This window comes from Cricetulus griseus, chromosome 6, assembly GCF_003668045.3.
Source record: "Cricetulus griseus strain 17A/GY chromosome 6, alternate assembly CriGri-PICRH-1.0, whole genome shotgun sequence".
NCBI classification, from domain to species: Eukaryota; Metazoa; Chordata; class Mammalia; order Rodentia; family Cricetidae; genus Cricetulus; species Cricetulus griseus.
In genome coordinates, this window is record NC_048599.1 from 18,651,379 (window position 1) to 18,664,163 (window position 12,785).

The window sequence follows — 12,785 nt, forward strand, 5'->3', positions numbered from 1 at the left end:
CATGAATAAGAGGCTCTAAAATTAAACTCAAATCAAAATTTTTAAAAAAGTGTTTGCTTTGCTCTACTTTTAAATTTAAATGTTGTTGTTAGCTTTAGTTATACACAAGCACCCATCTACCAGGTTGTCTCATGACTTCATCTTGGCTTCCTCTAGGAGGCATGATCCAAGGAAAAGGGAAAGAAAACACCCAAGATGGACGCCAGAGCCTCTCTATAACCTGGTTTTGGAAATGACATTCCACCACATCTGCTGTATTTGTTAGAAGTGAGTCAGTAAGCTTGGCCCACATTACAGCAGAGGAGGTTACATAAGGGCATGAATACCAGGAGGCAGAGATCATTAGGGACCATCTCAAAGTCTGCCTAACACAGAGAGTAAGACATAAGCAAATTTAACATGTCACTTCTATGAAGAAAAGAACTGACTGAGTATCTAAGCCATTATTCAGGCTGCACTATTATTAGATAGCAAGCTATCATTTGAGAGTATAGGTGACATAGGTTCTCTGGACAAATATTGAGAAATTTAGCATGTAGTGATCATTATTAAACCCCTAAAGTAGCAGACAAATGAATGCAAAAGGAAGGAATAGGATACAAGAAGTCATTTTACAACCTGCCATATTGACAACAGCTATCTCTCCAAAAGTTTTCAATTATAAGTGGCTAATTTGGGGTAATGGAAATTATTGCTTTTTTTGGTCTTTATTCTTTTTTGCATTTTTAATTTAAAAGATTTTACAAATACACAAGTACATTGTAAATAGTGACTACTATTCTGATGTTGTAAATTTTTCTTATCTATGTATTGTTTGATTTTTTGTGTGTGCTCTTTTTGCTTTTTGGCCTTTTTTGGGGTTCTGCCACCCAGCTCCCAAGTAAATCACACTCAGAGGCTTATTTTTAGTTATGAATGCCAGCGTTAGCTTGGCTTGTTTCTTGCCAGCTTTTCTTAAATTATCCATACTACCTTTTGCCTCTGGGCTTTTATCTTTCTCTGTTTCTGTATACTTTACTTTCTTTCTTACTCCGTGGGTGGCTGGGTGGCTGGGTGGCTGGGTGGCTGGGTGGGCTGGGTGGCTGGGTGGCTGGCCTCTGACGTCCTTCTCCCCTTGTTCTCTCATTGCAATTCCTTCCTTGGTTCTCCTGTTTATACTGTCTGCCAGTCAACCCTGCCTATCCTTGTCCCTTCCTTGCTATTGGCCATTCAGTTGTTTAGACAGTCAAAGTGGTTTAGACAGTCTAAACCATCAAGTGGTTTAGACAGTCAAAGTAACACAGCTTCATAGAGCATAAACGAAAGCCACACACCTGAAAATAATATTCCCCAACACCTATGTCAATGTAAGGTTAATACTAAAAAACATGTACCAATAGTTAACACTGATGAACTTTTACTCTGTGGTAGGTAGACTGCTATGCATTTATAAATATTCTCTTTCCCAGTCCTCAGCAACTCTGAGATAGGCATTACTGCTGCCTCTGTTTTATAAACAAAAAAGTTCACATTGTAAAAGCCCCATAACTTTCTGATGGTGGCACTGGCTAAAGAGAAACATAGGCAGGTGATAATAGCTAGTGGGCAGCATAGCCAGAGCAAAAGGAGGACAGGCTTTACCCTGGAGCTCATGCTTCTAACTGCAACACTATTTCTGTCTTCTTTGATGACTTTATTTTGATAGAATTATTGAAGTGCCAAATTAACCCAGCATTCCCTGGAAAATAATTTGATGATGGTTTCTTACTAACCATTATCTTGTTAGTGGATAAGTTCCTCTCTTTTACTATTTAAATGAGGAATCTAAGGCCCAGGCATGTTAGTCAACTTGTTTGTGGTTATGCAGCAACCTTTTAGATGCTGGTGACAGCAACATCCAGGAGTCAGGTACCCTGACACTAATGTTAGCATCATTTCCTTTAAAATCTGAGTGTTAGCTTCAAAAAACATCAAGGTTTTATTAGAATTGCTTAGAAAAATTAATGTTTTATCCAGACCTGCTCATTCTAGATTCATAACTGGACAATTTTTATTTATTTATTTTCCTTTTGTTGTTGTTTTGAGATGGGGTCTTGCTATATAGCCCTGGCTGGCCTAGAACTCCCTGTATATACCAGGCTGGCCTGGAACTCACAGAGATATGCTCACCTCACCTTTGAGTGCTGGAACTAAGGGACACCACCATGCTATTTGTTTTTAAATACTTTAACATTTTAACTATAATTTCTTAGGGAATTATATTTTTAACTTCCACAAGAAAATACAAGGAACTTCTAGATACCATTAGGGAAAACTATATTATACATATATTTCAATAATATTTAATTATATGTAATATCAATGGAAAAACTTTATAGAAACTGTGACACCTAAAAGACATTGCATGATTGAGTTAACTCTTACATTTTCTTTCTTTTTTTTTTTTGTTTTTTGAGACAGGGTTTCTCTGTGGCTTTGAAGGCTGTCCTGGAACTAGCTTTTGTAGACCAGGCTGGTCTCGAACTCACAGAGATCCACCTGCCTCTGCCTCCCAAGTGCTGGGACTAAAGGCATGCGCCACCAACGCCCGGCTAGCTCTTACTTTTTCTATACATATTCACAGTTTATATAAAGATAACTAATGATGTCATGTTACATATGTGAATGTCTCATTTACAGTTCTCTGTATCACAATTTTATAACTCAAAGAATGACTAAGTATTTTAAGCAAATTGGTAAGCTTTTATCTCACAAGAAACTAAAAAGGAACAGTTCTGAAAAGTTTAAGTTTTCTCATTCACATAAACATGTGTCCCAGTGCTGTTTTTTTTTTTTTTTCAAAGAAAAAGCACTAACATCCCATTTGGTAAGAAGTGTGGGGTATAATAATTTAAAAATACTTCTGGAAGTTTCTTCTCTCTTATTTGGGGAGCACATGAATTTTGTTGATAGTATGTGCAAGAATGGGGCTCCCTAAACCCTTTACCTTCTTCTGGGGTTCTGAGATAGAGATCATGAGGGGAAATGTTCAGTGTGTTGGTAGCTGAGTTGGGGCAGGGACTTTATAGTTTTTGAAAGCCTCCCTCTTTCTCTCATGTTCTTTCTGGGGTAAGTAATCCAGGGTTTCTTTTTCCTTCAAGAGCATGTGGTGATGAAGTTCACCACCCTATAGCCGTAGCCAAATTCATTGACACACCAAGAATTGAGCTTGACAAAGTGGTCTTTGGAGGCAGAGCTAGCTCCAGCATCAAGCATCAAAAATGGAAGAGCGAATGCCATTATTAAAGTCACAGCCCAGAATGCTCTTTAGTGGATTCTCTCATGTTTGCTTTACTACCTTCTTGATATAATTATATTTGGTTGTTTTCTATAGGTGGTGGGTCAGATCCACAGTGGACATGTTAGGGATAGAACTGTAGAAGACTATACCAGTGAACTTCCCATTCATTTCTGGATGCATTCATAGTCAGTTATTGTAAGGATGGAGTTCTAAGCAGCCTCAAGGCAATCATGCCAGTTTCTCAGAGGGGACACTCACAGTCTTCTGGGTGATGGTAATGGCATGAACTGTGGTCATGAGTTCTTCAATGGTGAAAGCTGTTTATTGATGACCTTGAACTTTAGCAGGGATGTAGTTGGACTTTCTTTGGGACCTCCAGCTCCCTAATAATGACACAGAGACTTATTATTTACGAAAGCTTGCAATTAGCTTAGGTTTGTTCCCAGCTGGCTCTTAAGACTTAAATTAACCCACTTATATCAATTGACATTCTGCCATGTGGTTAGTTGCCTCTCCTCTTCAGTATATCACTGACATCTCCTGTGTCTATATATTCATCCTCATGAGTTCCTCTCTCTACCCAGAAGTCTCACCTAGCTATTCTATCCTGCCTAGCTATTGGCCATTCAGCTCTTTATTAAATCAATCAGGTGCCTTAGGCAGGCAAAGTAAAACAGCAACACATCTTCACACAGTGTGATAAAATATCCTACAACAGGGGGCTACACAGTTGGTGGTACAAGAGGCAATGCTGACAATCTGGTATGAGTTGTTATATTTCTTGTGGTTCACACCTATCACAAACCAGAGGGCATCAGCAGAAGAGGCAGAGATGCTGACCCTTTTGGCTCCACCCTTTAAGTGGGCCCCCACCTACTTGATGATAGACACCAGTAGGTTCCATGGCATACCCAGAACCAGCATCACCCAGTTGATATTGGTGAAATCTCTCTCCTGGAAGATGGAGATGGCATTTCCATGACAAGTTTCCTAATCTCAGTCTTGACTGTGCTGTGGAAATTGCCATGTATGGAATCATACTGGAACTTGTAGACCATGTAATTGAGGTCAGTGGGTCACCAATGGCAACAATATCAATTTTGCCAGAGTTGATGGCAGCCTGGGAGACTGGATGCTCAGTACAGCCAAATTTATTCACTCTGATCTTCACCATCATGTCTCAGGGATGAATCTGATACTGAGTGAGAAGATATGGCTGTTCCTGGAAGGGGAAGGAACAGAGAGCCTTTTCCTTTTCTTTGGTAAGTCCTCATAGTCTAATCTGTTCTCGTCTGGTTTGTGCAGTGCTGAGGGTCAAACACAGGGCTTTCTGCATGCTAGGAAAGCACTCTACCAGCTGAGCTACATCCCTAGTCCCATATCTGGAAGTTTCTTGGCCCATGGGTCACTAGGGTGTAATAATGTCCAGAATATAATTCACTTCTACCCATTTTCTAAGGGAAAAGGAGTCCAACAGGCTGGATGCCCTTTATATAGCTAAAAAGTTTTATAATGAACACATTATTAATGATGTCTCTGGGGGGCTTATTTTTGCAAATTTTTAAAACATTTGGCACAGCAAAATTTGGGGATAAAAGGGAAGATGAAGTAGGACTAGCTTTTATCTCTCACCCTTTTTCCATCTACATTGAGCAGTAATGAGGTGATCATGGGAAGAAAAGGTATAAGCAGTGTTTATTCATATAAGTGTTTTCCATGGAAAAGGACAGTAGACAGGACCTTTGGCTTTAAGTAATGATGTGAATGAGAAGAATAAGAGTAAATTACAGGTCAGAACACTGGATTCTACCAGATCAACAGGACAACCAAACCAGTATTGGAGGAGGAGAAGCAGGGGTAATAGGGAATGTTTAGAGAAAGAAGTGCCTGAGCTGAAGCCTAAAGGACTAGTAGGAGCGAACCACACCAAGGTAGAAGTGAGAGTGTATATAAAGGAAGCAGTGTGTCAACAACTCAGGGGAAAAACCATGTGGTAGGACCCTGAGGAATCTGGCAAGAATGTACTTTGCAGGGGGTGGGTGGGTGGGTGGAGCTAGAGCTTGGTAGTGATTAAACTGGTGGACTATGAGGCTGGAAAGGGTGGAAAGGAGCCTGGATTCATATGGTAACTTTTATAGATTTGATGCTGAGGTTTTGATTAAGGGAGCTTGAACACTATGTAGCAGGAAAATAACTGACCAGATTTCCATCAGGAAAGATCAAGCCTGCACACACCCTCAATCAGGTATCTGAGGCAGGAAGATTTCTAGTTTCAGGCCATCCTAGGCTGCATTGTCCATTTGAAGCAAAATCCAAAAACTGTAAGAGAAGGTGGAGGGAAATAGGGAGGAAAGAAGTCCAGAGTAGTGTAGATAATGGAATGCAGAGAGCTTGGAGACTGGAGTCTTGGTGAGAAGGGCTGTTTCTTTGAACAGATGTAACTGAATAGCCAGCATACTAAAGAAAGTCCCAGGAAGGGAAACTGATAGGTATTGAATACTGGTGGAAGTTGCAGATAGTGAAAAGATATAGGTTTCATTATTGCTTGTACACTGAGATGGGCAATGGAGGAGATGGATTAGTTCTGAAGGAGAGGATGATTCTGGTTTGGGACAAGCAGAACTTTGGAGGAAATGGTTTATCCAAGAGCTGATATGCAGTGTGCAGCTGGCTGGCCTATGGTGATAGGAAGCTGCTTTGGGAGCTGTTGGCTTTTAAGGTGAGACCTGAAGCAACTGAACAGCATAGATGAACACAGAACATTTAGTGCCTTTAAAGTAGGAGAGTCTAGTATGGTATGTTGCTTGGTGCCTTATAGATACCAAATGCAGTGCTTAAATTATTTGATCAATAGCTGTATTTTTAAGTCATTATGCAATAAGCATATATTTTGTATTTGAAACATGATATCTAATTTTCATTGCTATAGGGAGACTAAATTGTATCACACTTTTCTTTTAAAGTTATGCATATAATTCACAGACATATACTTAACTTATCTAAACATATGTATTTATGTAGAGAGTAAAAATCTTCCTGTTTCGACCTTTCTCCTGGCCCTTTGTCCTCTGAAGACTTTTAAGATGATTTTCTATTTACTATTGCTAAGAGTAGCTGTGTCTGAGTAGACTGTAATTTAGAAATTTGAGATTGTGATTCCTCAGGCATGCCTTTGACTCATAGATATGTTTTGTTAGTGTTTATTAACTAGTCTTCTTGGAAGAGGTACTTACCTTTGCCCTTTGTGGTGAATCCTCTTGATGTTACAGGACATCCAGCTTCATAGTGGAGAGCTGAAGCCCTACATTACTAACTCTGGGATCTCTACAGAACTAGACAGATGCAGAGATGTGTCATTTTCATGGTATAAAAACCACTGCTGTGTGAATGTATGTAGACACACAGCAGTACAACCGGATGTGACATCTAGGAGTTGTGATATGTCTTTGGAGGTGCATTTACATTTTAATATACTCATACCAACTGCTAGCTGCTAAGAATAATCTTTAGGAAATATTAGTGAAAAGTAGTCATGTGTCATTGCCAATTTTATTAAATACCTCCACTAGCCCTGCTTTACTGTGTGTAATGGATTTAAGATTCTAGGGTATATCTGATACATGAACCTCATTAGAGGTATTAAAAGACTAGTAGACATCTGGGGGCATTACTCTTGTGTTAAATGTACATAAAAATAAGCATTAAGGACTGCTACTTGGTAGGAAGGAGAAGATAAATCATATGATTGCCTTTGATATTTGCAGGATCTAAAAAATCAGTCCTGAGCAAAAGCACTGTGAAGTTTCTGGGCATTTCTTTGAAGACTTCAGAATTGTCCTGTGATCTTCTCCGTTTTGGTAAAACAGGACTTTCCTGGATTTAGTAGTTAAAGCCACAAAGTTGAGATCCGTCCCTAAACACTGTTCCTTATGTGCAGCCCACCAGAAGCCTGCTGATGCCTCCTGCTTCCAGCACATGGAGAACCCTCTCTGTTGCCAGCAGCCTACTGTGGCACCAATGCAACAGCCATCTGCTTTTCTTTCTGCTCATATTCCAGCCTCCATTACCATCCAACACTTCATCTAGAGTGGTCTTTTTGGAAACCTAGTCTAATGTGTTAATGTCTGTTTCCCTTCTCTCTTACTTGAATCCAAATCCCTGTCCTCCTTATTTCCATCTCTTGCAGCCCCGGCTGGCTTTGAACTCATTATATAGCCAAGAATAATTACCTTGAATTTCTGATACTCTTGCATCAATTCCCAAGGCTAGGACTACAGGTATGCATCATCATGTCCAGTTTTATGTGGTCCTGGGGATCAAATCTAGGACTTTGTGTATGCTAAACAAACACTGTGCAAATAGCCCTCACATTTTGGTTGTGAACCTAGTCTTTAACAGCTGAGCCATCTCTCCAGCCCCAGCCCTTACTTGTTAATCTACTGTTTTTCTTAGTGTTTGATTGTTTGTTTGGCTTCTATTAACATTTATAAATAAAGATCCAGATAAGCATTTTTTGGGGGGGTTCAGTGAACTTTACTGATGATATCCAAGAGAATGGGGCTCCCTAAGTCCCTCTCCTCCTCTGTGGTTTAGTAATGGAAACTGTTAGGGAAGATGCTCAGTAGGGGACTGAGTTGAGACAGGATCTCCTCAGCAGCTGAGGGCCTTTCTTTGCTTCTCATGCTCTTGTTGGGATAGATGGTCCTGGGCTTCTTACTTCTTGGAAGCCATGTAGGCCATGAGGTACACCACCCTGTTTCTGAAACCATATTCATCATCATACCAGGAATTGAGCTTTACAAAGTTGTCATTGAGAGTCATGCCATCCCCATCATCAAAGGCAGAATGTTGGATGCCACTATTAAAGTCATGTGAGACAACCTGGTCCTCAGTGTAGCCAAGGATACCCTTTAGTGGCTCCTGTGATGCCTGCTTCACCATCTTCTTCATGCCATCATACTTGGCAGTTTTCTCCAGGTGGCATATCAGATCCATGACAGACACATTGCAGGTAGGAACACAAGCCTTGTCAGTGAGCTTCCTGTTCAGGTCTGGGATGACCTTGCCCACAACCTTAGCAGTACCAGCAGATGCAAGGATGATAGCCTGGAGAGCCCCATGGCCATCATGCTATAGCTTCTCAGATGAGCCATCCAGTCTCCTGGGTGGCAGCGACTGCATAGACTGGCCATGAGTCCTTCCACAATGACAGAGTTGTCATGGATGACCTTGGCCAACAGGGTTAAGCAGGTGGTGGTATAGAAAGCATTACTGACAGTCTTGAGTGAGTTGTCATACTTCTCATGATTCACACCCATCTCAAATTTGGGGGCATAAGCAGAAGAGACAGAGATGATGAGCCTTTTGGCTCCACCCTTCAGGTAGGCCCCTGCCTTCTCCATGGTGATGAAGACACCAGTAGACTCTAAACATACTCGGCACCTGCATCACCAAATATGATGTTGCTGGACTTTGCTCCTGGAAGATGATGATGACCTTCCGGTTGATGACAAGTTTCCTTTTCTCAGCCTTGACTCTGCTATGGAATTTGCCATGCGTTAGAGTCATGCTGGAACTTGTAGACTATGTAGTTGAGGTCAGTGAATCAGGTCACCAATGGCAATAATATTCACTTTGCCAGAGTGCCCATTAGGGCCAAATCTGTTCACTCTGACCTTTTCCACAGTATCTCATGGACTAGGCTGGCACTGCATGAGAAGATGCAGGTGTCTCTGGAAAGGAGAGGAACAGAGACAGATCAATTTTCAAACTAGGATAGCAGTGAATTTTCTGGAGAGTTTTTAAATATACACACCTGGGCCCACTCCTGTCAGTACTGCTCAGTTAAATTGTGGGGTGTAGATAATTGCTGTTTTTAAGAAGCTCCCAGATGACACTGCTTGTGTGATTAGAGTGGTAACCAAATTGGGTTCTTTCAACTCAAGTGGGAATTACCATTCTTTCAGAAGTAAATTAAAGCTACAGGTGCCCTTGTCCTAATAAGTGCTCTGTTCAGAGCCAGTCGCCTTCTGGGTGGGTGTGTGCCTTGTCATTGTGCTGCTATTTTTTCACTCTGTCGTCTTAGCACCTATGTGGGTGGCCTCCACAGCTAATGCCCTCCTTCAATGTAGAGTGCTGTTATAATAACTAAGTCCTCATGAGAACATTAAAGGATACAACTGTTCCCCAGACCTTTATTTGCTTGGCAATCCTGGTCCCCCTTCTACTTCCACATAACTTCTACTGTCTGAATATAGCTTTGCTTCCCCCAGGGTTCTGTAGGTAAACACACAGTATTAGGAGTCCTTTCTTTTCGTTTGATTCAGAATGATTTTTTTTCTACAGGATCTTGGTTGGTTTTCATATTTTTTTATGCCTTCAGTCATCACTGTGTTCTGATAACATTTTCCTATTATGTTGTGCCACTCTATCATTCTTTTATATTTTATTATATATATACATATATATATATATATATATATATATACACTTATAGTAACTCATATTTTATATGAGGCATTTTAAAAAATGGAAAAAGGGCCTGGAGAGATAGTTCAGTTGGTAAAGTGCTTGCTATGCAACATGAATTTAGATCCCAATTAACCGCATAGAAAGTTTGGGGCTGGCATGTGTCTGTAACCCCAGCTGGCATGTCATGGGTACAGAGACAGGTAGATACGAGGGCCAGCAGGTAAAACTGAAAAACAGTAAGTCCCAGGTTCAGAGATAGTCCCTGTCTCAAAAAATAAGGTTGGGAGTGATAGAAGACACCTTATGTCCACCTCAGACCTCACACATGCATTTTTTAGTAGAAACACCTGCATACACTGGTGCACTGCTGAACCAGAAATTCCTAATAATTTTTTTAATTATCCTGAGAAGTGTCCAATGAATTTAGCAGACTAGTCACAGAAGAGGAGCAATGGATGTTTTAACCAAATGGAAAAAACATATTCATTCTGTTAATGAAAAATGCATTTGAACTTGTAAGATACTATTTTTCTTGTATAAAGTTAGCAAAGTGTGTTTGTGTGTATGGGTGTGGATGTGATAGTAGGGAGTGTATGAGGAGTGGAGAGTGTATGAAATACAGAGAACAGGACATTGTATGTAGGCAGGAGTGCAGAAGACATTCTCATATACTTGTGGAATGAAAAGTGACACAATGTAGCTTGGCAGGATGGGTCTTGAGGTTCAAGATTAGAAGCAGGTCTTCCTACTTCATATTAAGCAAAAATATCTCAGAGGTGTGTCCTACATTTTGGGGTCTTAGTTAATTCCAGATATAGTCAAGTTGACAACCAAGAATAGCTATCACAGTAGTAATTTTTAACTATGATAAATCTATGCAGCTAACAAAATTGAGCAAACAAGGTGATGCTAAGAAAATACTGCAATTACAGAGATGATGCTTTGATGAGAAAGCACCCATAGCATATTGAGCCACAACAAAAAGAACAGTGAGACTTCACAGTCATGGTTATTATTGTGGTTTGAATTATGTGTTTTTACTATACAGTCTTATGGTCTTTATTTTCTATGTTTCTAAAGTAAGTATATTGTTATTAAAAATGAAATTCTTATATTGCCAACTTGTCCCACAGAAATGTATGGATGAAAATAATCAAATGAAAATGTTTAACCAGATAAGCATAGTAAGAATACTCAATAACACAGGAAGTATTTGTCATAAACATTAAAATGAAAATAGCATTACTGTATACATTATCTAGTTGGGTTAAATGTATTTGTGTGTGTGAGAGAGAGGGGGCCAGAGGGAGAGGGAGAGAGATCAAATACTGACAGTACTGATCTTTGGGTATTGTATATTTTTGGAATTTCTTGAATTTTTATTTATTTTTATTTTATGTGCATTGGTATTTTGCCTGCATGTATGTTATGTGTGGGAGTGTCAGATCTTGCAGTCACAGACAGTTGTGAACTGCCATGTGGGTGCTGGAAATTGAACCTGGGTCCTCTTAGAAGAGCAGTCAGTGCTTTTAATGAATCAGCCATCTCTTCTTTATGCCTTTACTTTTATTATGACTCAGTTTTTATCACTGCTGTGGCAGCATGTCTGGCAGAAACAAGTTAAGGGAAAAAGGATTTATTTTGACTTACAGTTTCTGTGCTGGCTAGCTTTATGTCGGTTTGACACAAGCCAGAGTTATCAGAGTAGAGGGAGCCTCGAAGGAGAAAATGCCTCCATACAATCCAGCTGTAGGGCATTTTCTTAATTAGTGATTGTGGGCGTGCCCAGCCCATTGTGGGTAGTGCTATCCCTGGGCTGGCAGTCCTATGTTCTATAAGAAAGCAGGCTGAGCAAGCCAGTAAGCAGCACCCTTCCATGGCCTCTTCATGAGTTCCTGCCTCCAGATTCCTTCCCTGATTGAGTTCCTGCCCTCACTACTTCTGATGATATTGTTATATGGAACTGTGAGTGAAATAGATCCTTTTGGTCATGGTGTTTTATCACAGCAATATTAACCCTAATTAGGACAGTTTCAATGGTGTCAGTCATGATTGCTTGGATCTACACATCTGGCATGATATCATTTTCGATGTGTGACAGAGACTGTTCTTGGTAGATGGAAAGCAGAAAGGGGAAACACAGGAAGATCAAGGCAGGAGATAAGCCTTAAGGGCATGTCCCCTTCCTCTTCACCCACCTAATTACTGCCATCATACTGTAAATCCCAAGTGTAGTCATTATGATCTAACTGCTTCTGGAAACACCCAGAGATGTGTTTTTACCGATACAGATGTTTCTAAAGCCAGTCAGTCAGTGAAAATTGACCATCACAGAGTACCTTTCTATAGTATTAAATACACTTTTGTATCTCCCAGTTTGCCATATAGAATATATATGGCTTTATAATCATCTTTACTTTCTGTATTAAAAAGTCAGGTTAATATGTCTGTCCTGTCCTCTATACTGTGCTTTATACTTTCAAACATACTAAAATATTTGTCATGGAGGGGAGGTTAGAGGAACTTAAAAGAAGTGCCCATGTAATTAATTTAGAATTTATTAAATGAAGACTGGGAGATGACTCAGTGGGAGATGGCTCAGTGGATATAGTGATTGCACAATAATGAAAACCTGAGTTTAGATCCACAGTACACGCATAAAATCTGGTTGCTGTGGTGCTCACCTATAGCATCAGTTCTGGGGTTGGTGTGGAGGTGGGTGGGCACCTGGAGCTCTGTGTAGCCATTCTAGATGAAACAGCTGAGCCTTGGGTTCAGTAAAGGAAACTCTGTCTCAAAAATATGGTGGGTAGTGATAGAGGAGGAAACCTGATATTAATCTCTGGCCTCTGCATGTGCACAACCATGCATACCCCCCACACAGAGTAAATAATTAATTAAATTAAGATAAACTTCCATACAACTTTAAAGAGATGAATTATTATTTCAGTTAAAGATATATATGTATCTTATATTTTTAGATTTATTGCTATTTTTATGTATATGTTTTGCCTTAATATATGTCTCTATACCACATGCCAGATGTCTAAGAAGA

The 12,785-nt window shown here is 40.0% G+C and overlaps 2 protein-coding genes across 7 annotated transcripts in view; one reads left to right on the plus strand and one right to left on the minus strand.

Moving 5' to 3' along the window:
- Zhx3 (zinc fingers and homeoboxes 3) overlaps window positions 1-12,785 on the plus strand; it is a 139,860-nt gene that overhangs the window by 44,109 nt on the left and 82,966 nt on the right. The window contains exon 1 of one of the 6 annotated variants that reach the window (XM_035446892.1): window positions 4,500-4,521. The exons of the other annotated variants lie outside the window; for them this stretch is intronic. The gene's annotated coding sequence lies outside the window, so the exon portion shown is untranslated. Of the gene's footprint in view, window positions 1-4,499; window positions 4,522-12,785 lie in introns of those variants that run through there. 6 annotated transcript variants of the gene reach the window in all.
- Window positions 7,973-8,661, minus strand: LOC100771129 (glyceraldehyde-3-phosphate dehydrogenase-like). Its single transcript, XM_035447024.1, has 2 exons — window positions 8,449-8,661; window positions 7,973-8,365 (listed from the first exon to the last, which is right to left on the minus strand). Exons 1-2 carry the CDS (start codon window positions 8,659-8,661, stop codon window positions 7,973-7,975), a joined length of 606 nt encoding a protein of 201 aa, XP_035302915.1.